We start from the raw sequence: 22,091 nt of genomic DNA on the forward strand, positions 1-22,091 counted from the left end.
CATTTTCTCTGAACACTTGGTGTACTTAGTGCAAAAGACTGTTGCGTTGTTTCACTTCTTTGGTTTAGTTTTTAGAAATCCCTCTTTTGGGTTTTGAGATATTTTCGTCATTGCAGCATCAAGACTTTTTTAGCATTGCTGTCAAAATCTGACTGTTGGCAACAGATTCATTTAACCCTGCATAACTGGCTACATTTTTCTCTAATCAGTCTGCATGGTGAATTTGAGATATTCAGAGCTCTCGTTTAGCAGAGTTTGGAATTCATTTTGTTCCTGCTGACTTCCTTCCCAGAGCACAAAGACATCATCTATGTATCTCTTCCATGAGAGGATTTTAGATAGTAGGGGGTGTGTCTCTGTTTTGTAAATGAGTGCTTCCTCAAATTGTTCCACATACAAGTTCACATAGTTGGGGTCAAAGGGGGAGCCCATAGCAACACCCCGAATTTGAAGGAAAAAGTCTGACTCAAAGATGAGGTAGTTATTGGATAATACCAGTTCAGTGAGTCGCAAGATGCGATCATTGCCCGGAGCAAGGGTAGGGTCTCTCTGCTGAAGGTGTTGCAGGTCACAAGTGTTGCAATTTTACAAAATATAATTTAAAAGTTTGCATTAAGGTGTCTGTAATAGAATATACTTGTCAAAAATGAATGTAGACATTAATAAATGTATTTCTATAGCTTCCAAAATCTGTTTTACAATGGAGGAGGAGTAACAAGATGGCTATGCAGTGGCTTCCAAACAGCGGCCCCTGTCAGTCATCTAGTGTTAATACATATCATTGGACTGTGCGGAAAATATATCAGAACCTCCCTGATGTTGTCCTTTATGTTGCAGGTGTTTTGGCCTGTTTTGGTCAACGAGGTTTGATCACCACAATGCCAGATAGACTGGATGTACTGACTGGCTCCTGTATGCAAATCCCATGTTCATTTGATATTCCTGACCAACATAAGTATAAATTTAACACCACAATACTAACCTCTGGAGTGTGGATGAAAGAAAACCCATACTTTGGTGGGCGTCCGGACAGTGTGATATTTAACAGTAGTGAGACGGTCAACAGATTTCAAGGGAAGATAACTGGAAACATGTCCCAGAAGAACTGCACCACAGTCTTCTTCAATGTAACCACCAGTTACACTAATAGATACTTCTTCAGGATTGAGAGTCAACCATTCCTTGCAACAGACACTGATAAGTCTGTTGATATAGTTGTCAGGGGTAAGAGACAATTTAACTGTTGAACAACTATTTCTTACAGCTCATATTCCTTGCATCAAGGATAAGAGTAGAACAAGTGGATAATTTAACTATTAGTGTAAAATATCTTTATCTGCAATGTATTACAGATTTGCCTTCCAGCCCCATCATTACTGTCTCAGGTGAAGTGAAGGAAGGGACCTCTGTCAGTTTGAACTGCTCTGCTGTCGCTCCCTGTCCTGAATACCCCCCTGAGCTGACATGGACTCTCCCAACACAGTTCACAACTGAGAACCAACTGCAGGAGAATCCAGACCAAACCAAATCAGTTCTCTCCACGGTGACCTTCACTCCATCATACCTTCATCATGAGAAGAACATCACTTGTACTGCAGTCTACCCAGTAGGGACAAGCAACAAGACAGCTGAACATAACATGATGCTTAACGTTTCATGTAAGATTTAGTCACCGGTTCCTGAAGAATAGATCATTCTATCATGTTTTCACTGATGATTGTAATAGAGTGGTTTTGATGAGACTATTCAATATACCATATCCAGATACATTCTAAATGAACCCCTCTCCCTCAGTCTCTCCTAAGGACACCTCGGCCTCCATCAGTCCAGCTGATCCAGTATTAGTGGGCAGCTGTGTTAATCTGACCTGCAGCAGTACAGCCAACCCTTCTGTGACAAACTTCACCTGGTTCAAGATCAGTGGGGGTAATTTAGCACAGGTAGCATCTGGACTGAGTTACACCCTCATTGTGACTGTTGGTGATGGAGGACTGTACTTCTGTGAAGCAAGAAATAGTCAAGGCTGTGGCAAGTCAAAGGAAGTGCAGCTGGCTATTAAAGGTAAAACGGGCACGTAGGGCACAATCGTATGTTAGATACTCACTATATATTCAAAAGTATGTGGACACCCGTTCAAAAGACAGCTGAACATAACATGATGCTTAATGTTTCATGTAGCCTTATTTTGTCCAGCTAATAGCCTCACCACCAATGGAACAATATTACGGAATAAACGTTCAAATCCTTTTGCTGCAGGATTATTTTTCTGCAACAATACTGGCTAAATTAAGACCTTACATCTGTACATCTACAGTATATATGTAATTTGTAATGTTAGACAATGTGCAAAATGTTTCCTCTTTTAGGAACAGATGACCATAATATGTGTTTTATTTACAGGGCAAGAAGAGCCTGTTAACCCAAAGGTTTTTGAGATTGTAGGAAAAACCTTGGGGTTCATTTTCCTTTTCAGCCTGATCGTATTCTTTGCATGGTAAAAAGATATTCCCAGCCTCAATTTAAACATATTTATCATTCTGATTGTGCTTTTGTATATGAAAACCTAAATGATGTCAAAATACCTTTATTCTTGTCTTCCAGGAGGAGGAGAACATCTAGACTCCCCAGTGGGTTTGACATGACAGACCTTTCACAGGGACAGGTGGGAATGTTAGACTCAACTTTTAAAACCCATCTAGAATGTGTGTTTAAGGAAGAATTGAATGAATACTGTGTTGTGTAACCAACTGTAACTATGAAGTCATTATTCTTCTGAAGTGTCGGTCCTGACAACTGTTCCTTTCTCTGTGTTCTCTCCACAGAACTCCCCGGCTGGGACAGTGTGCTCTAACCAGGCCGCGGTCGGGAGAGGGAATCAGTAAACACCACTTAACAACCTAGATGGTCTTCATGCACAAGTCAATAAAATAGGTGAATTTTAAGTATTTAGCCAATGGGTATTAAGTGTTTTTGTGTACAGTATTGTCATTGTGTATTCATTTTATATTGATACTTTTGTTACATTTATAATTGTGTTTTCTTTGAATATCTGAATATTTATAGAATTTGCTGGGGGAAAAGTGTTTAACTGTTATTATAGTGGTGATACGATGATGTAGGCTACTCTTTATTTTAGACCATTTCTTTTGAGTGTTGAGTTCACAGAGCATCTGTTTAATGGGTTCCAGTATAGAGGAACTGCTGAGTTCAACTAGCCAACTGAAGGCAGTTTAAAACCATATAAAGTCAATGATGACTGAGGAGAGAAGACACAGTTAGTTGGAGAGACAGTGGTCTGATACAAGACAGGAAGTTGGTGCAGGAAGTCTACATGATGGCAGAATGGTGTTAAAATCCACTAGTCACTGTTTCTCTGCATCTTTTGTGCAGTTACCAGAATAACAATATTATCTTTTTTCAGTTTGTATCTATTTAGAAGTTATTGTGTCAGTTTTTATGCTGAGTGTTAAATCAAAGAAACAATTGAGACTGAATTTAAGGTTGTTTATTAATTGTCCTCTAATTAAAACCGTTACATTAAATTTCCATGAAATCTTTTGGTCTTTTTGGTCCAACATTTAACATATCTCATTAAAATGGATTAAATTGAGATTTTGTGTCACTGTTCTACACACAATGTGGAATTATGTTTTTAGACATAAAAATGAAAAGCTGAAAGTCAATATATATTCAACACCTTTTCTATGGCAAGCCTAAATAAGTTCAGGAGAGAAGATTTCCTTAACTAGTCACATGAGTTGCATGGATTCACTTTCTGTGCAATACTAGTGTTAAACATGATTTTTAATGACTACCTCATCTCTGTACCCCACACATACAATTTTCAGTAAGGTCCCTCAGTCAAGCATCAACTTTCAAACAGATATAACCAGCTTTTCCATTGCCTCACAAAGAAGGGCACCTGTTGGTAGATGGGTAAAAAGAAAATAAATCTGACATTGAATATCCCTTTGAGCTTAGTGAGTTTATTAATTACACTTTGGATGGTTTATCAATACACCCAATCACTACAAAGATACAGGCGTCCTTGCTAACGCAGTCCCCGGAGAGGAAAAACACAGCACAGGGATTTTACTCACAGGAGGTTGGTAGCACCTTAATTGGGGAGAACGTACTCGAGATAATGGCTGGAGCAGAATAGGTGGAATGGTACCAAATACATCCAACACGTTTTCCATGTGTTTGATTCCATTCCATTTTCTCCGTTCCAGACATTATTATGAGTTGTCTTCCTCTCAGCAGCCTCCACTGATTTCACCATAAGGCCAGTGGTGACTTCAAAACCGTTACAGAGTTTAATGGCTGTGATTGGAGAAAATTGAGGATCGATCAACAACACGTTACTTACTCCATAATACGAACCTGAATTACAGACTGAAAAGAAGGAAACATGTACAGAATAAAAATATTCCAAAACATGCATTCTGTTTGCAATAAGGCACTAAAGTAAAACTGCAAAACATTTGGCCAAGAAATTCACTCTATGTCCAACACAACATATCAACATATTTAGAGTACCACTACCAATATCTAAATGTTTTCAAGCATGGTGATGGCTGCAATATGTTATGGGTATGCTTGTCATCAAGTTTTTTAGGATACAAATAAATGGAATAGAGCTAAGCAAAACTCTAGAGAAAAACCTGGTTCAGTCTGATTTTCAAAAGACACTGGGACACAAATTCACCTTTCAAAAGGACAATAACCTAAAACAAAATGCCAAATATACACCAGTTGCTAACTATGACAACATTGAATGTTCCTGAGTGGCCTAATTTCAGTTTGAAAATCTATGACAAGACTTGAAAAAGGCTTTCTAGCAATGATCAACAACCAATTTGAAAGAGCTTGAAGAATTTTTTAAAGAATAATGTGGAAATATTGTTCATTTCAGATGTGCAAAGCTCTTATAGACTTACCAAGATGGACTCACCAATGTTTTTTATTTATTTTTATTTCACCTTTATTTAACCAGGTAGGCAAGTTGAGAGCAAGTTCTCATTTACAACTGCGACCTGGCCAAGATAAAGCAAAGCAGTGCGACACAAACAAGAACACAGAGTTACACATGGAATAAACAAACATACAGTCAATATTACAATAGAAAAAGTCTATATACAGTGTGTGCAAATGAGGTAGGATAAGAGAGGTAATGCAATAAATAGGCCATAGTGGCGAAATAATTACAATATAGCAATTAAACACTGGGGTGATAGATGTGCAGAAGATGAGTGTGTAAGTAGAGGTACTGGGGTGCAAAGGAGCAAAATAAATAACAGTATGGGGATGAGGTAATTGGATGGGCTATTTACAGATGGGCTATGTACAGGTGCGGTGATCTGTGAACTGCTCCTACAGCTGGTGCTTAAAGTTAGTGAGGGAGATATGATTCTCCAGCTTCAGTGATTTTTGCAGTTCGTTCCATTCATTGGCAGCAGAGAACTGGAAGGAGAGGCGGCCAAAGGAAGAATTGGCTTTGGGGGTGACCAGTGAGATATACCTGCTGGAGCGCGTGCTACGGGTGGGTGCTGCTATGGTGACCAGTGAGCTGAGATAAGGCGGGGCTTTACCTTGCAGAAACTTGTAGATGACCTGGAGCCAGTGGGTTTGGCGACGAGTATGAAGCGAGGGCCAGCCAACTGGAGCATACAGGTCGCAATGGTGAGTGGTATATGAGGCTTTGGTGACAATACGGATGCCACTGTGATAGACTGCATCCAATTTGTGGGATAGAGTATGGAAGGTATTTTATAAATGACATCGACAAAGTCGAGGATCAGTAGGATGGTCAGTTTTACATGGGTATGTTAGGCAGCATGAGTGAAGGATGCTTTGTTGCGAAATAGGAAGCCGATTCTAGATTTAATTTTTGATTGGAGATGTTTAATGTGAGTCTGGAAGGAGAGTTTACAGTCTAACCAGACACCTAGGTATTTGTAGTTGTCCACATATTCTAGGTCAGAACCGTCCAGAGTAGTGATGCTGGTTAGAGTTGCCCTACCCTATACAAAACACTCACAAAATTTGAGTTTGCTATTCACAAGAAGCATTGCCTGATGTGAACCGTACCTCGAAAAAAAGAGATCACAGAAGACCTAAGATTAAGAATTGTTGACTTGCATAAATCTGGAAAGGGTTACAAAAGTATCTCTAAAAGCCTTGATGTTCCTTAGTCCACGGTAAGACGAATTGTCTATAAATGGAGAAAGTTCAGCAATGTTGCTACTCTCCCTAGGACTGGCCTTCCTGCAAAGATGACTGCAAGAGCACAGCGCAGAATGCTCAGTGAGGATAAGAAGAATCCTAGTGTCAGCTAAAGACTTACAGCAATCTCTGGAACATGCTAACATCTCTGTTGACGAGTCAACGATATGTAAAACACTGAACAAATTTGTGTTCATGGGAGGACACCACAGAAAAAGCCACTGCTGTCCAAAAAGAAAACATTGCTGCATGTCTAAAGTTCGCAAAAGAGCACCTGGATGTTTCACAGCGCTACTGGCAAAATATTCTGTGGACACATTAAACTAAAGTTGAGTTGTTTGGAAGGAACACACAACACTATGTGTGGAGAAAAAAAGGCACAGCACATAAACATAAAAGCCTCATCCCAACTGTAAATTATGGTGGAGGGAGCATCATGGTTTGGAGCTGCTTTTCTGCCTCAGGGCCTGGACAGCATGCTATCATTGATGGAAAAATGAATTCCCAAGTTTATCAAGACTTTTTGCAGCAGAATGTAAGGCTATCTGTCCGCCAATTGAAGGTCAACAGAAGTTGAGTGATGCAACAGGACAACAACCCAAAACACAGAAGTAAATCAACAACAGAATGGCTTCAACAGAAGAAAATACTCCTTCTGGAGTGACCCAGACAGAGTCCTGACCTCAACCCGATTGCGATGCAGTGGCATGACCTCAAGAGAGCAGTTCACACCAGACATCACAAGAATATTGCTGAACTGGAACAGTTCAGTACTACAGAAAACGTTTGGTTGAGGTTATTGCTTCCAAAGGAGGGTAAACCAGTTATAAAATCCAAAGGTTCACAAACTTTTCCCACCCTGCACTGTGAATGTTTACTCGTGTGTTCAATAAAGACGTGAAAACGTATAATTGTTTGTGTGTTGTTAGTTTAAGCAGACTGTGTTTGTCTATTGTTGTGACTTAGATGAAGATCAGATCAAATTGTATGACCAATTTAAGCAGGTAATTCCAAAGGGTTCATATACTTTTTCTTGCCACTGTAAGCTCAGGGTAACAAATGCTGTCTTCCAATCCTAGTTAGGAAAGCATTTTCCTTAACCATATCCCTTTAAACTAATCTATTTTTATTTATTTTATTTAACCTTTATATAACTAGGCAAGTCAGTTAAGAACAAATTCTTATTTACAACGACTGTCTCCCCGGCCAAACCTGGACAACATTGGGTCAATTTTGCGCCTCCCTATGGGACTCCCAATCACAGTCAGATGTGATGCAGCCTGGATTCAAACCAGGTACTGTAGTGAATCCTCTAGCACTGAGATGCTGTGCCTTAGACCGCTGCGCCACTCGGGAGTCCTAAGCATTAACCTCAGTCTCCAAACATGCTACATTAAAAAGTCAATTCCGAATCCAAGTGGAGTGAAAATAGTGTCTCTGTGGCTTCCAGCCCATCAGGATCCTCTTTGCAAATAGACTTCAAAGAGGAAGTTGGTGTAGGAGAAGTTGAGTGGTGTGTGAGAATCAGTCAGATACAATTACAGTTACTCTGTTTCATACCAAGTCTGTTTTTCATGTTGAAACATAATGTGACAACCATATGTTTTGTATCAAACTCAAATTTTAAAAATGTAACTCTTGAATAAATGAATAGTGGATTTTGGTTGATGATTTAACCATATGTTTAAATCCCACACACATTCCCATTCAGGCTGGGAGATAGAGGAGAGGGAGATGCTTATAATGCAGAAAGTTTAATTTGTTTAATTTATTGTGTTTATTGTGTTATTTTGCAGTAACTTTTATTGTAATTCAGAATAGAATATATTTCTAAATTCATTATTGTGGATTCTACCATGATTATGGTCCTGGATGAATTGTGAAACATTATGAGTGAGAAATATCATATATCACCCCATAACTTCCTCTGTCATTGCCAAGGTGAGAGGTTAGCATGTCCTGGGGGGGTGATATTTGTGCCTCTGTGAACAAAAGAGAAGAGAAGTCGTTGGTAAGGTCAATCATGAATCAATCAGGTTTAATACAAGTTGCAACCGGGAGACAACATCCAGTATAGAAGCAGAGACAATGTCTGATTGGCCTCTTGGAGACAGACCCTTTATATCCTAATCAGACCAACAATTGTTCTGTAAACACCATCCTCTTGAAGACAGATCCTTTATATCCTAATCAGACCAACAAATGTTCTGTAAACACCATCCTCTTGAAGACAGATCCTTTATATCCGAATCAGACCAACAAATGTTCTGTAAACACCAGCCTGAGAGGCTTTTAGGAAGTGAAAAACCAAAGGCAGTGGCTTTTATAACTACTACAGAATCATTATTTCACAGAATACAATAACAATCAGCGTGTCCTCAGTCCTTGTACCTCCAGTCTGTCGTCAATCACTATCAACAGTTATGAATTTAATCCATAACATACAGCATTGAGTCTATTGACCATCAACCCAAGTGTTACAAACAGCACACTGGAAATCATGTTACAGAAAGGTCAAATATATAAATATGCTGAACATTATATGAATCATTCTAAACTGAATCTGAACTTAACTCATCTTAAATATCCCCATTACATGTCTATTTTTCATGTGTGTATTGTTGGGAGCTATTTTGTGTCCGTTTTTATTTTGAGTGTTGTTCAAGAGACACACATGAGGCTGCGTTTGAGGTTGTTCATTAATTGCACTGTAATAAAAACCCACCTGCTGGGTAAAGTATGTCCTCAGCTCCTGGGTCTCCTTCTCCCAGAAGGCCTTGTGCAGGTCGAACAGGGTTTAGAATAGAAGGGATACAGCTGTTTGTCAAAATGAACTTTTCCTAGCAAATGTAGGAGAACTTGTGCAGCAGGTTGGGAGAATTAACGTAGCAGGTTAGGATAATTGATTAAGGTAAGAAAAAGGGCTAGGGTTAGCTAAAATAAAACAACATCAACTTAAGAACGTCAATTTGACAAAAGCTGTGTCCCATCTAGACATGACCGTCGAAGAGGTACACCTTGCCCTGCAGGTCGATGGCTCCCTCCTGTGGCTCCCAGCCCACCATGCTCTTCTTGGCAGATAGTGACGTAATGAAAGAGGAAGTGGGTGCAGGAGAAATGGAGGAGTGTGTGATAATCCATAAATTACAATTACAGTCACTCTGTTTCTGACAAAGTCTGTTTTTTGTGTTGAAAGATAATGTGAGAACCGGGTATCTTTTACTGAACTCAAATTTAACTAAGCAAGTTGGATGGAAGCAAGTTGGATGGATTTTGGTTCATGATTTAGCTACATTTTTTTAAATCCTGGGAGATTGAGGAGAGGGAGATGGTTATATTGCTTAAAGTTTCTGTTGTTGTATCAAGGGTGGACTTGATTATTTGGGGGCCTGTAACACAATGCTGTTAAGGGGTCCCCTACCCAATAAAAGGGTTATTTACCCCCCACCCCCAAACATACATTAACTGCAATGAATGTTATAATCCCACAATGAAAATATATTGTGTATACGTGTCCATTTCGGGCAGTAATGAAATGTATAGGCCACAAAAAGCTGTTGAGTCAGTGGCTGACCCACACGATGTGTTAAGAATCAGTCAGTGGGCAGCTGGGCTCCATTTCATTTGAAACTGGTGAAACATGACTAAGGCCACCTCTGCAATGTTTCAAGTGACTGAAACGAATTGTTCTGGAGTAGAAGGTTCATTAGAAAATGACAATGTTCTAAACACTTAAATTAGCATACCATGTTTTCACAACTGATGTTGACACCCAGCACATAGACTATTCAACATCCTGTTATATAAATGCACTTATTAGGAAGTATGTCACTGATGAGATGTGAGATGTGCCACATGATTTTCAGCACTTTAGTTTGTCAGAACAAACTATGGGTGTGTGACAGTGTCTCCCGTGGACCGTTTACATCATTGTAAGGCAAGTGACAACTACTTCACTATCTTATCTTCATATTTTAATGTTCACACTAAATGATGGAAATTAATTACAAGTAATGAGATGCAAAACGTTCAATGTACGGCTGTTAGTTCATGTATTAGCTTAACAACTTTAGTACCTACGTGATATATGGACTAAAGCTTCAATGTGATACAGTACGTGTCATGTGACTTACCAGGAAGTGTATGTTTGTACTGTTTCAGGTGATCAGTAGTATGTCACTTACTATAACAGGAAGTGTATGTTTGTAATGTTTCAGGTGATCAGTAGTATGTCACTTACTATAACAGGAAGTGTATGTTTGTACTGTTTCAGGTGATCAGTAGTGTGTGAGTTCTCACATGGCTTGTTCTGAGAACATGTTTTTTCTCATTGTCCTCTTTATGTCAGGTGAGTCTTCCACAAAACAACAACTAGTTATGAATCAGACAGAGGAATAAGCACAAGTCATGATATTTCATGGGATGCGCTATATTTCTAGCTGTTTAATTGTGTAGAAAAGTGTGAGGTTAATTCCTGATTAGTGCAGTTTAAAAGTCTAGATTCAAACAGTGCTGTGAAATGTTTTTGCCCGCTTTCAAATTTGTTCTACTTTTGCATATTTTTGCTAGTAAATGTTTGATATTATATCAGATATTCAATCAAAAGCTAATATTAGATAAATGGAACCTGAGTGAACAAATAACACAACAATTACATACTTATTTCATTTATTACTTAAACAAAGTTGTGCAACACCCAATGTCCCTGTGTGAAAAAGTAATTGCCCCCTAACTCTCAATGACTCGTTGTGCCAACTTTAGCTACATAGACTCCAACCATACACTTCCTGTTGTTGTTGATTAGTCTCTCACATCGCTGTGGGGGAATTTTGGCCCAATCTCCCATGCAGAACTGCTTTATCTCAGCAACAGTTGTGGGTTTTCAAGCATGAACTGTCACAATATTTCATTTGGGATTAGGTCTGGACATTGACTAAGCCATTCCAAAACTTTAAATTTGTTGCTTTTATTACATTTTCATGTAGATTATGTGTTTTGGAATGGTGGCACAACCAGTTATTGAGTGTAAGGGCGCAATTACTTTTTCACACTGGGGAATTGGGTGTTGCATAACTTTGTTAATTCAATAAATAAAATAACAATACTGTAACGGCTGTTGGAAAGAGAGGACCAAGGTGCAGCGTGGTACGTGTCCATATTTATTTAATGAACACAGAAATAACAAAAATAACAAAAATAACAAAAATAACAAAAATAACGACCGAAACAGTTCTGGCTGGTGCAGACACACAACAGAAAACAACTACCCACAAAACACAGGTGGGATGAGGCTACCTAAGTATGGTTCTCAATCAGAGACAACGATAGACAGCTGCCTCTGATTGAGAACCACACTCGGCCAAACACATAGAAATATAACACATAGAACAAAAACATAGAATGCCCACCCCAACTCACGCCCTGACCAAACCAAAATAGAGACATAACAAAGGAACTAAGGTCAGGGCGTGACAGTACCCCCCCCCCCCCCAAAGGTGCGGACTCCGGCCGTAAAACTAGAACCTATAGGGGAGGGTCTGGGTGGGCATTTCACCGCGGTGGCGGCTCTGGTGCAGTACGTAGACCCCGCTCCACCTCTGGCTTGGCCCGCTTAGGTGGCGCCTCTAGAGCGAGAACCCTCGCCACCGACCCTGGACTGGGGACCCTCGCAGCGGGCCCCGGACAGGAGGGCGACTCTGGCAGCTCCGGACAGGAGGCCGACTCTGGCAGCTCTGGACAGGAGGGAGACTCTGGCAGCTCCGGACAGGAGGACGACTCTGGCAGCTCCGGACAGGAGGGAGACTCTGGCAGCTCCGGACAGGAGGGAGACTCTGGCAGCTCCGGACAGGAGGGAGACTCTGGCAGCTCCGGACAGGAGGCCGTCTCTGGAGACTTCGTGCCATGTCTCACCCCTGGAGGCTTCTTACCATGGATCATTACTGGAGGCTTCGTGCCATGGATGATCACTGGAGGCTTCGTGCCATGGATCATCACTGGAGGCTTCGTGCCATGGATCATCACTGGAGGCTTCTTGCCATGGATCATCACTGGAGGCTTCTTGCCATGGATCATCACTGGAGGCTTCGTGCCATGGATCATCACTGGAGGCTTCTTGCCATCGATCATCACTGGAGGCTTCTTGCCATGGATCATCACTGGAGGCTTCTTGCCATGGATCCTCACTGGAGGCTTCTTGCCATGGATCATCACTGGAATGGAGAGACACACAGGAGGCCTGGCTCTGGGAGAAGGCACAGGACTCACCAGGCTGGGGAGACATGCAGGAGGGTTAGGGCTTAGCACAGGCACAGGACTCACCAGGCTGGGGAGACATGCAGGAGGCCTCTTCCTTGGCCGAGGCACTGGATACACTGGGCCGTGGAGGCGCACTGGCGGTCTCGAGCGCAGATCTGGCCCCGCCCGTTCTGGCTGGATGCCAGCTTCCACCCGGCAAATGCGGGATGCTGGCACCGAGCACACCGGGCTGTGGATGCTCGGCCGAGACACCGTGCGCATCACCCCATAGCACGGGGCCTGACCAGTCACATGCTCGCCCCGGTAAGAACGGGAAGTGGGCTCAGGTCTCCAACCTGACTCCGCCACACCCCCCGTGTGCCCCCCCCCCCCCCCCCCAAAAAATTGTGGGCTGCCTCTCGGGCTTCCTTGCCAGCCACGTTCCCTCGTACCGCTGGTTCCCTTCTCCTGCTGCCTCTGCTCTCCTGGCTGCCTCCACCTCTTCCCATGGGAGGCGATCCCTTCCAGCCAGGATCTCCTCCCATGTGTAGGATCCCTTCCCTTCCAGAATGTCCTCCCATGTCTATTCCTCCTTTTTTTCCACGATGCTTGGTCCGTTGGTGGTGGGTAGTTCTGTAACGTCTGTTGGAAGAAGAAGGTGAGGACCAAGATGCAGCGTGATACGTGTTCATATTATTTATTCGAAACTGAACACTAAATACAAAATAACAAAAGAAAGGGTGTAAATTAAGAGGTTAATTAGAATGAAATGAGTGAAACTGTTAAAAGACAATAGTTAATTGTTCATAACAAGGGCCTGAGATCAAAGTCAATATTCAGACCACTAGGGGTCAATGTTTAAAAAAAGCATATATACAGTAGGCTTCCCTCTGTAGTAGTAGGACCTCCATGTTACCTCCACTTCTTGGTAGACCAACATGCTCAATGCGTGTGTAAATGAGTGTGTTTTTGAGGGAGGAGATGGGATGGTTAGCTTCAACAAAGTGAGCTGCTACTGGATAGTCAGTGTTCTTACACCTGATTGAGCTGCTACTGGATAGTCAGTGTTCTTACACCTGATTGAGCTGCTATTGGATAGTCAGTGTTCTTACACCTGATTGAGCTGCTATTGGATAGTCAGTGTTCTTACACCTGATTGAGCTGCTATTGGATAGTCAGTGTTCTTACACCTGATTGAGCTGCTATTGGATAGTCAGTGTTCTTACACCTGATTGAGCTGCTATTGGATAATCAGTGTTCTTACACCTGATTGAGCTGCTACTGGATAGTCAGTGTTCTTACACCTGATTGAGCTGCTATTGGATAGTCAGTGTTCTTACACCTGATTGAGCTGCTATTGGATAATCAGTGTTCTTACACCTGATTGAGCTGCTATTGGATAGTCAGTGTTCTTACACCTGATTGAGCTGTTATTGGATAATCAGTGTTCTTACACCTGATTGAGCTGCTATTGGATAGTCAGTGTTCTTACACCTGATTGAGCTGCTATTGGATAATCAGTGTTCTTACACCTGATTGAGCTGCTATTGGATAGTCAGTGTTCTTACACCTGATTGAGCTGCTACTGGATAGTCAGTGTTCTTACACCTGATTGAGCTGCTACTGGATAGTCAGTGTTCTTACACCTGATTGAGCTGCGGTGTTCAGCTCTGCATTGTTTTAATTGTATTTTCGTTTGTCCTACGTTGGCTTTCCCACATGAACATGTGATGAGATAGATCACTACCTTTATCTTGCAAGAGATGATACCCCTAACAGGGATTTTTCCACCTGTATGTGGGTGTCTATAGAAGGATGTTTTTGTAAAGTTATTGCACTGTGAGCATGAGCCACATTTGTAGTTCCCATTTGGAATGGGTGTCAAGAGTGTCTGAGTGGGCTCAGGGGGCAGGTCAGATCTCACTAAGCTATCCCCAATATTGCGACCACACTTATAGACCACCAGTGGGGGTTCCTTGAAGAGGTGTGCAATTTTGTTGTCTGATTGCAGAATATGCCAGTGCTTTTTCAGGATTGCTTTCATTTTCTCTGAACACTTGGTGTACTTAGTGCAATAAACTGTTGCGTTGTTTTTCTTCTTTGGTTTAGTTTTTAGCAAATCCTCTCTTGGTTTTTGAGATATTTTCATCATTGCAGCATCAAGCGTTTTTTCATTGTAGCCTTGAATTTTGAATTTATTTTTCATTTTCTTAGCATTGCTGTCAAAGTCTGACTGTTGGCAACAGATTCATTTAACCCTGCATAACTGGCTATATGGTAGACCATTCCTGAGGGGAAGGGGATGCATACTATCCCCACGTAGCAGGGTATTGAGGTCTGTTGGCTTTGTATACAAGTCTGTATGTAATGCATCATTCTCTTTGATGATCCATAAGTCCAGGTAGTTTATTTTTCTCTCATCAGTCTGCATGGTGAATTTGAGATATTCAGAGCTCTCGTTTATCAGAGTTTGGAATTAATTTAGTTCCTGCTGACTTCCTTCCCAGAGCACAAAGACATCATCTATGTTTATATTCCATGAGAGGATTTTAGAAAGTAGGGGGTGTGTCTCTATGTTTTGTAAGTGAGTGCTTCCTCAAATTGTTCCACATACAGGTTTGCATAGTTGGGGGCAAAGGGGAAGACCATGGCTACACAATTTGAAGGAAAAACTCTGACTCAATGATAAATTAGTTATTGGATAATAAAAGTTCAGTGAGATGCAAGATGCGAACATTGTCTGGAACAAGGGTAGGGTCTCTCTGATGAAGGAAGTGTTGCAGTTTCACAAAATATAATTTAAAAGTATGGATTAAGATGTCTGTAATAGAATATACTTGTCAAAAACTAATGTAGACATTAATAAATGCATTTCTATAGCTTTTACAATGGAGGAGGAGTAACAAGATGGCTGTGCAATGGCTTCCAATCAGTGGCCCCTGTCAGTCATCTAGGGTTAATACATATCATTGGACTGAACCGAAAATATATCAGAACCTCCCTGATGTTGACTTTCATGTTGCAGGTGTTTTGGCCTGTTTTGGTCAACGAGGTTTGATCGCCACAATGCCAAATAAACTGGATGGACTGACTGGCTCCTGTATGCAAATCCCATGTTCCTTTGACATTCCTCACCAAAAAAAGTATACATTTAACAGCACAATACCAACCTCTGGAGTGTGGATGAAAGAAATCCCTTACTTTGATCTGCATCCGGACAGTGTGATATTTAACAGTAGTGAGACGGTCAACAGATATCAAGGGAAGATAACTGGAAACATGTCCCAGAAGAACTGCACCACAGTCTTCTTCAATGTAACCACCAGTTACACTAATAAATACTTCTTCAGGATTGAGAGTCAACCATTCCGTGCAACAGACAATGAAAAGTCTGTTGATATAGTTGTCATGGGTAAGAGACAATTTATCTTTTAACCAACTATTTTCCCCAGTTCATATTCCTTGCATCAAAGATAAGAGTAGAACAAGTGGATAGTTTAACTATTAGTGTAAAATATCTTTATCTACAATGTATTACAGATTTGCCATCCAGTCCCATCATTACTGTCTCAGGTGAGGTGAAGGAAGGGACCCCTGTCAGTTTGAACTGCTCTGCTGTTGCTCCCTGTCCTGAACACCCCCCTGAGCTGACATGGACTCTCCCAACACAGTTCACAACTGAGAACCAACTGCAGGAGAATCCAGACCAAACCAAATCAGTTCTCTCCACGGTGACCTTCGCTCCATCATACCTTCATCATGAGCAGAACATCACTTGTACTGCAGTCTACCCAGTAGGGACAAGCAACAAGACAGCTGAACATAACATGATGCTTAACGTTTCATGTAAGATTTAGTCACCGGTTCCTGTAGAATAGATCATTCTATCATGTTTTCACTGATGATTGTAATAGAGTGGTTTTGATGAGACTATTCAATATACCATATCCAGATACATTCTAAATGAACCCCTCTCCCTCAGTCTCTCCGAAGGACACCTCTGCCTCCATCAGTCCAGCTGATCCAGTATTAGTGGGCAGCTGTGTTAATCTGACCTGCATCAGTACAGCCAACCCTCCTGTGACAACCTTCACCTGGTTCAAGAGCAGTGGGGGTAATTTAACACAGGTAGCATCTGGACTGAGTTACTCCCTCAATGTGACTATTGGTGATGGAGGACTGTACTTCTGTGAAGCAAGAAATAGTCACGGCTGTGGCAAGTCAAAGGAAGTGCAGCTGGCTATTAAAGGTAAAACGGGAACGTAGGGCACAATCATATGTTAGATATACACTATATATTCAAAAGTATGTGGACACCCCTTCAAATGCGTGGATTCAGCTATTTAATGACATTGACATTAATGCCCATGATTTTGGAATGAGATGTTCGATGAGCAGGTGACCACATAGTTTTGGTTGTGTAGTGTACATTGCATTTCACTCCACCCTTGTACTTTATTTGATGAATTTAAGGTCACTAATTAGTGTGTTTTTACACATGACTGAGCTTAGAGCTTTACACCTGTTCCTCTCTCTGTGTTCTCTCCACGGAACTCCCCTGTTGGGACAGTGTGTGCTAACCAGGCCACAGCCGGAGAGGAACCAGAGGAACCTGCAGAAGACCAGCCTGAAGAGATCCAATACGGTGACATAGACTTCTCCAAACTACAGACCAAAGAGACCCCAGCTGCAGCCCAGGACAGGGTCCAGGGACAGGAGAGTGAGTACGCTGAAGTCAATGTGACCGGGAGAGGGGCCCAGGAACCACCTCTTAACAACCTAGATGGACTTTATGCACAAGTGAATAAAAGAGGTGCATGTTAATTTTCCAATGGGTATTAAGTGTTTTTATGTACACTATTGTCATTGTGTATTAGTTTTCTATTGGTACTTTGTTACATTTATAATTATGTGCTTTTGTCTGCATATTTGTAGAATTTGCTGGGATGAAAAGTGTTTAACTGTTACTATAGTGGTGATACGATGATGTAGGCTACTCTTTACTTTAGACCATTTATTTTTAGTGTTGAGTTCACAGAGCATCTGTTTAATGGGTTCCAGTATAGAGGAACTGCTGAGTTCAACTAGCCAACTGAAGGCAGATTAAGACCATATAAAGTCAATGATGACTGAGGAGAGAAGACACAGTTAGTTGGAGAGACAGTGGTCTGATACAAGACAGGAAGTTGGTGCAGGAAGTCTACATGATGGCAGAATGGTGTTAAAATCCACTAGTTACTGTTTCTCTGCATCTTTTGTGCATCTTTTTGTTCCCAGAATAACAATATCATCTATTTTCAGTTTGTATCTATTTAGAAGTTATCGTGTCAGTTTTTATGTTGAATGTTAAATCAAAGAAACAATTGAGACTGAATTTAAGGTCGTTTATTAATTACACTGTAATAAAAACCTTTACATTCAATTTCCATGAAAATCTTTTGGTCTTATTGGTCCAACATTTTACATATCTCATTAAAATTGATTACATTTAGATTTTGTGTCACTGGCCTACACAGTTCCTCATAATGTGAATTATGTTTTTAGACAAGAACAAGAAGTCTAAAAATCAAGAAGTATTTAACCCCTTTCTTATGGCAAGCCTAAATCATTTCAGGAGTAAAGATTTTCTTAACATGTCACATAAGAAGTTGCATGGATTCACTCTGTGTGCAATACTAGTGTTTAACATGATTTTTGAATGACTCCCTCATCTCTGTACCCCACACATACAATTATCTGTAAGGTCCCTCTGTTGAGCAACGAATGTCAAACAGATTAAACCACAAACACCAGAGAGCTTTTCCAATAACTCTCAAAGAAAGGCACCTGTTGGTAGATGGGTAAAACTAATTATAATCTGACAATGAATTTCCCTTTGAGCATGGTGAAGTTATTAATTACACTGTGGATTGTTTGTCAATTCAGCCATTCACTACAAAACCGCTCAGGGATTTCACCCACAGGAGGTTGGTAGCACCTTAATTGGGGAGAACGTGCTCGAGGTAATGGCTGGAGCAGAACAGAATACAGAATAGGTGGAATGGTACCAAATACATCCAACACGTTTTCCATGTGTTTGATTCCATTCCATTTGCTCCGTTCCAGACATTATTATGAGTTGTCTTCCTCTCAGCAGCCTCCACTGATTTCACCATAACGCCAGTGGTGACTTTAAAACAGTTGCAGTGTTTAACAGCTGTGATTGGAGAAAACTGAGGATCTATCAACAACAGTGTAGTTACTCCACAACACAAACCTAAATGACAAAGTGAGAAGAAGGAAACATGTACAGAATAAACATATTCCAAAACATGCATTCTGTTTGCAATAAGGCACTAAAGTAAAACTGCTAAAAAATTAGCAAAGATATTAACTTTATGTCCTGAATACAAAGTGTTATGTTTGGGGCAAATCCAACACATCACATCACTGAGTACCACTCTTCATATTTTCAAGCATGGTGATGGCTGCACCGTGTTATGGGCATGCTATTTAATCCATTTTTAATTCAAGCTGTAAAACAACAGAATGTGGAATAAGTCAAGGGGTACTTTCTGAAGACACTGAGTATACCAAACATTAGGAACACCTTCCTAATTTTGAGTTTGAAACCCCTTTTGTCTTCAGAACAGCCTCAGTTCATTGGGGCATGGACTCTACAAGGTGTCGAAAGCATTCCACAGGGATGTTGGCCCATGTTGACTCCAATGCTTCCTACAGTTGTGTCAAGTTGGCTGGAAGGTTTTTGGGTGGTTGACCATTCTTGATACATACCGGAAAATGTTTAGAGTGAAAAAACCCTGCAGTATTGCTGTTCTTGAAACCAGTGTGCCTGGCACCTACTACCACACCTCGTTCAAAGGCTCCTCTTTGTTTTCTTTTGGCACACACATACATTCCTCTCTTCCCAGGTCCAACCTAGTTGGACTTATGTTTATCAGCTTTAATTACTCCTTGTCTATGCTACATAACCTCTAATCCCTAATGGTTAAGTTTCCGGGTAGAATTATTTAATCATTTATCTTGAACCTTGATAAAATCTTTTAACATCTACGCTGATTGAAGTGGATTTAACAAGTGACAACAATAAGGGATCATAGCATTAACCTGGATTCACCTGGTCAGTCAATGTCATGGAAAGCTCAGTAAGATTGGTTCTGTTTTATCACCTAAAACATATATCCATTGATAGTGAGTGGTAGCCTAATCTGCATGTAGACAAAATCGTCGCATTGTATTTTCAGAAGATTTACCCACATATAGACAAAGCAGTTTCCACAAAACTGAAATGAGCTTGTTCCTCCCATTTTTGTCAGTCCCACCATATCCCCATCCCCACCATACTGCAGCATCAGTGTAGTGTAGTGTAGTGTAGTGTAGTGTAGTGTAGTGTCCAATAGTCAATACTTTCTCTCTTCTCTCTCTGAATCATCTGGTCCCTCCGCCTCTCAATCCCTGATCCTGTCCTCCAGAGCCTTCAGCTCTCCCTCCACCTGTTGGGGGAGGTCGGCTCCCACCTGCCAGGTAAAGTACGCCCTCAGCTCCTGGGTCTCCTTCTCCCAGAAGACCTTTGGCAGGTCGAAAAGTGTTTTTGTCTAGAAGTGATACGGCTTTTGTCCAAATTTTGTTTTCTCGCAAGTTTGGTAGAATTTAGGCAGCAAGTTAGGAGAATTAACGTAGCAGGTTATGATAATTAGATCAAGGAACGGAAAAGAGTTAGGATTAGCTCAAATGCTAAAGAATTTGACGTCAATTTGACAAAAGCTTTATCCCATCTAGACTTAACCGTCGTAGAGTGAGCCCATGTCCTCCTTGCCGCCCAGGACCTGCAGGTCACTGGCTCCCTCCTGTGGCACCCGGGACATTCTTTTCACATCGCTTCAATAAGAAGTGATTTTGGAAGCAGGTTAGGATCAGGGCTGGACTACAGAACGGCCCCAGATAGCATATGTGTCACGTTCCTGACCTGTTTTCCTTTGTTATGTATTTGTTTTAGTTGGTCAGGGCGTGAGTTGGGTGGGTTGGTCTAGGTTTGTTTTTCTATGTTGGGATTTTTGTGTTTGGCCTGGTATGATTCTCAATCAGAGACAGGTGTGTATCGTTTGTCCCTGATTGAGAGTCATACTAAGGCAGCCAGGGTTTCACTGGTGTTTTGTGGGTGTTTGTTTCCTGTGTCAGTGTTTGGGCCACACAGGACTGTTTTCAGGTTAGTCACGTTTGTAGAGTTTGGTAATTTGTAGTGTTTGTTGTTTGTTCATTAAAACATGAATACCTACTACTCCGCATCTTGGTCCGATCCATGCTCCTCCTCGTCTGAGGAGGAGAACGACTACGACAGCCTTAACAGAAACACCCACCAAAACAGGATCAAGCGGAGTGGAGAAGGAAGGCAGGAACAACAGCAATGGGGAAAAGAGGAATGGACTTGGGAGGAGATCCTAGACGGTAAAGGACCCTGGGCAGAGCCAGTGGAGTGTCGCCGCCCCAAAGCGGAGCTGGAGGCAGCGAAAGCGGAGAGGAGGTTGTATGAGGCTAAAGCAAGGCAGAGCGGCTGGAAGCCCGAGAGGCTCACCCAAAAATTTCTTGGGGGGGGGGGGGCTAAAGGGGAGTGTGGCGAAGCCGGGTTGGTTACCTGAGCCAACTCCCCAGGCTTACCGTGGAGTGAGAGGGCGTCGTACTGGTCAGACACCGTGTTATGCGGTAAAGCGCACGGTGTCCCCAGTACGCGTGCTTAGCCCAGTGCGGGCTATTCCACCTTGCCGCACTGGGAGGGCTAGGTTGGGCATCGAGCCGGATGTCATGAAGCCGGCCCAACGTATCTGGCCTCCAGTACGTCTCCTCGGGCCGGCGTACATGGCACCAGCCGTACAGGTGGTGTCCCCGGTTCGCCTGCATAGCCCAGTGCGGGTTATTCCACCTCGCCGCACTGGCAGGGCTACGGGGACCATTCAACCTGGTAAGGTTGGGGAGGCTTGGTGCTCAAGAGCGCGTGTCCTCCTTCACGGTCCGGTATATCCGGCGCCACCTTCCCACCCCAGCTCAGTACCACCAGTGCCTACTCCACGCACCAGGCTTCCAGTGCGTTTCCAGAGCCCTGTTCCTCCTCCACGCACTCTCCCTGTGGTGCATGTCTCCAGCCCAGTGCCTCCAGTTCCGGCACCACGCACCAGGCCTACTGTGCGCCTCAGCAGGTCAGAGTCGGCCGTCTGCCCAACGCCGCCTGCGCTGCTTGCCTGCTCAGCGCTGCCCGAACTGTCTGCCTTCCCAGCGCTGTCTGAACTGCCTGCCTGCCCAGCGTGGTCTGAACTGTCTGCCTGCCCAGCGCTGCCCGTCTGTCCCGAGCCTTCAGAGCCGTCCAGCCAGGACCAGCCAGTGCCGTTCAGCCAGGACCAGCCAGAGCCGTCCAGCCAGGACCAGCCAGAGCCGTCCAGCCAGGACCAGCCAGAGCCGTCCAGCCAGGACCAGCCAGAGCCGTCCAGCCAGGACCTGCCAGAGCCGTCCAGCCAGGACCAGCCAGAGCCGTCCAGCCAGGACCAGCCAGAGCCGTCCAGCCAGGACCAGCCAGAGCCGTCCAGCCAGGATCAGCCAGAGCCGTCCAGCCAGGATCAGCCAGAGCCGTCCAGCCAGGACCA

General features: G+C 42.6%; 1 protein-coding gene across 1 annotated transcript; it reads left to right on the forward strand.

Annotated features, from left to right (window-relative positions):
- The first annotated feature begins 878 nt into the window (after window positions 1-878).
- LOC120035614 (myelin-associated glycoprotein-like) lies at window positions 879-17,741 on the forward strand. Its single transcript, XM_038982209.1, has 5 exons — window positions 879-1,224; window positions 1,353-1,658; window positions 1,795-1,926; window positions 17,030-17,179; window positions 17,737-17,741. The coding sequence occupies exons 1-5, from the start codon at window positions 879-881 to the stop codon at window positions 17,739-17,741; spliced, it is 939 nt and encodes a 312-aa protein (XP_038838137.1).
- Window positions 17,742-22,091: the final 4,350 nt, after the last annotated feature.

This window comes from Salvelinus namaycush, unplaced genomic scaffold, assembly GCF_016432855.1.
Source record: "Salvelinus namaycush isolate Seneca unplaced genomic scaffold, SaNama_1.0 Scaffold1071, whole genome shotgun sequence".
Classification (NCBI taxonomy): domain Eukaryota; kingdom Metazoa; phylum Chordata; class Actinopteri; order Salmoniformes; family Salmonidae; genus Salvelinus; species Salvelinus namaycush.

Coding starts and splice junctions, on each gene's coding strand:
- LOC120035614 (XM_038982209.1), top strand. CDS start 879: ATGCCAGATAGACTGGATGTACTGACTGGCTCCTGTATGCAAATCCCA. Junction 1,659..1,794: donor CATGATGCTTAACGTTTCAT/GTAAGATTTAGT, acceptor CCTCTCCCTCAG/TCTCTCCTAAGGACACCTCG. Junction 1,927..17,029: donor CTGGTTCAAGATCAGTGGGG/GTAATTTAGCAC, acceptor CTGTTGGGACAG/TGTGTGCTAACCAGGCCACA.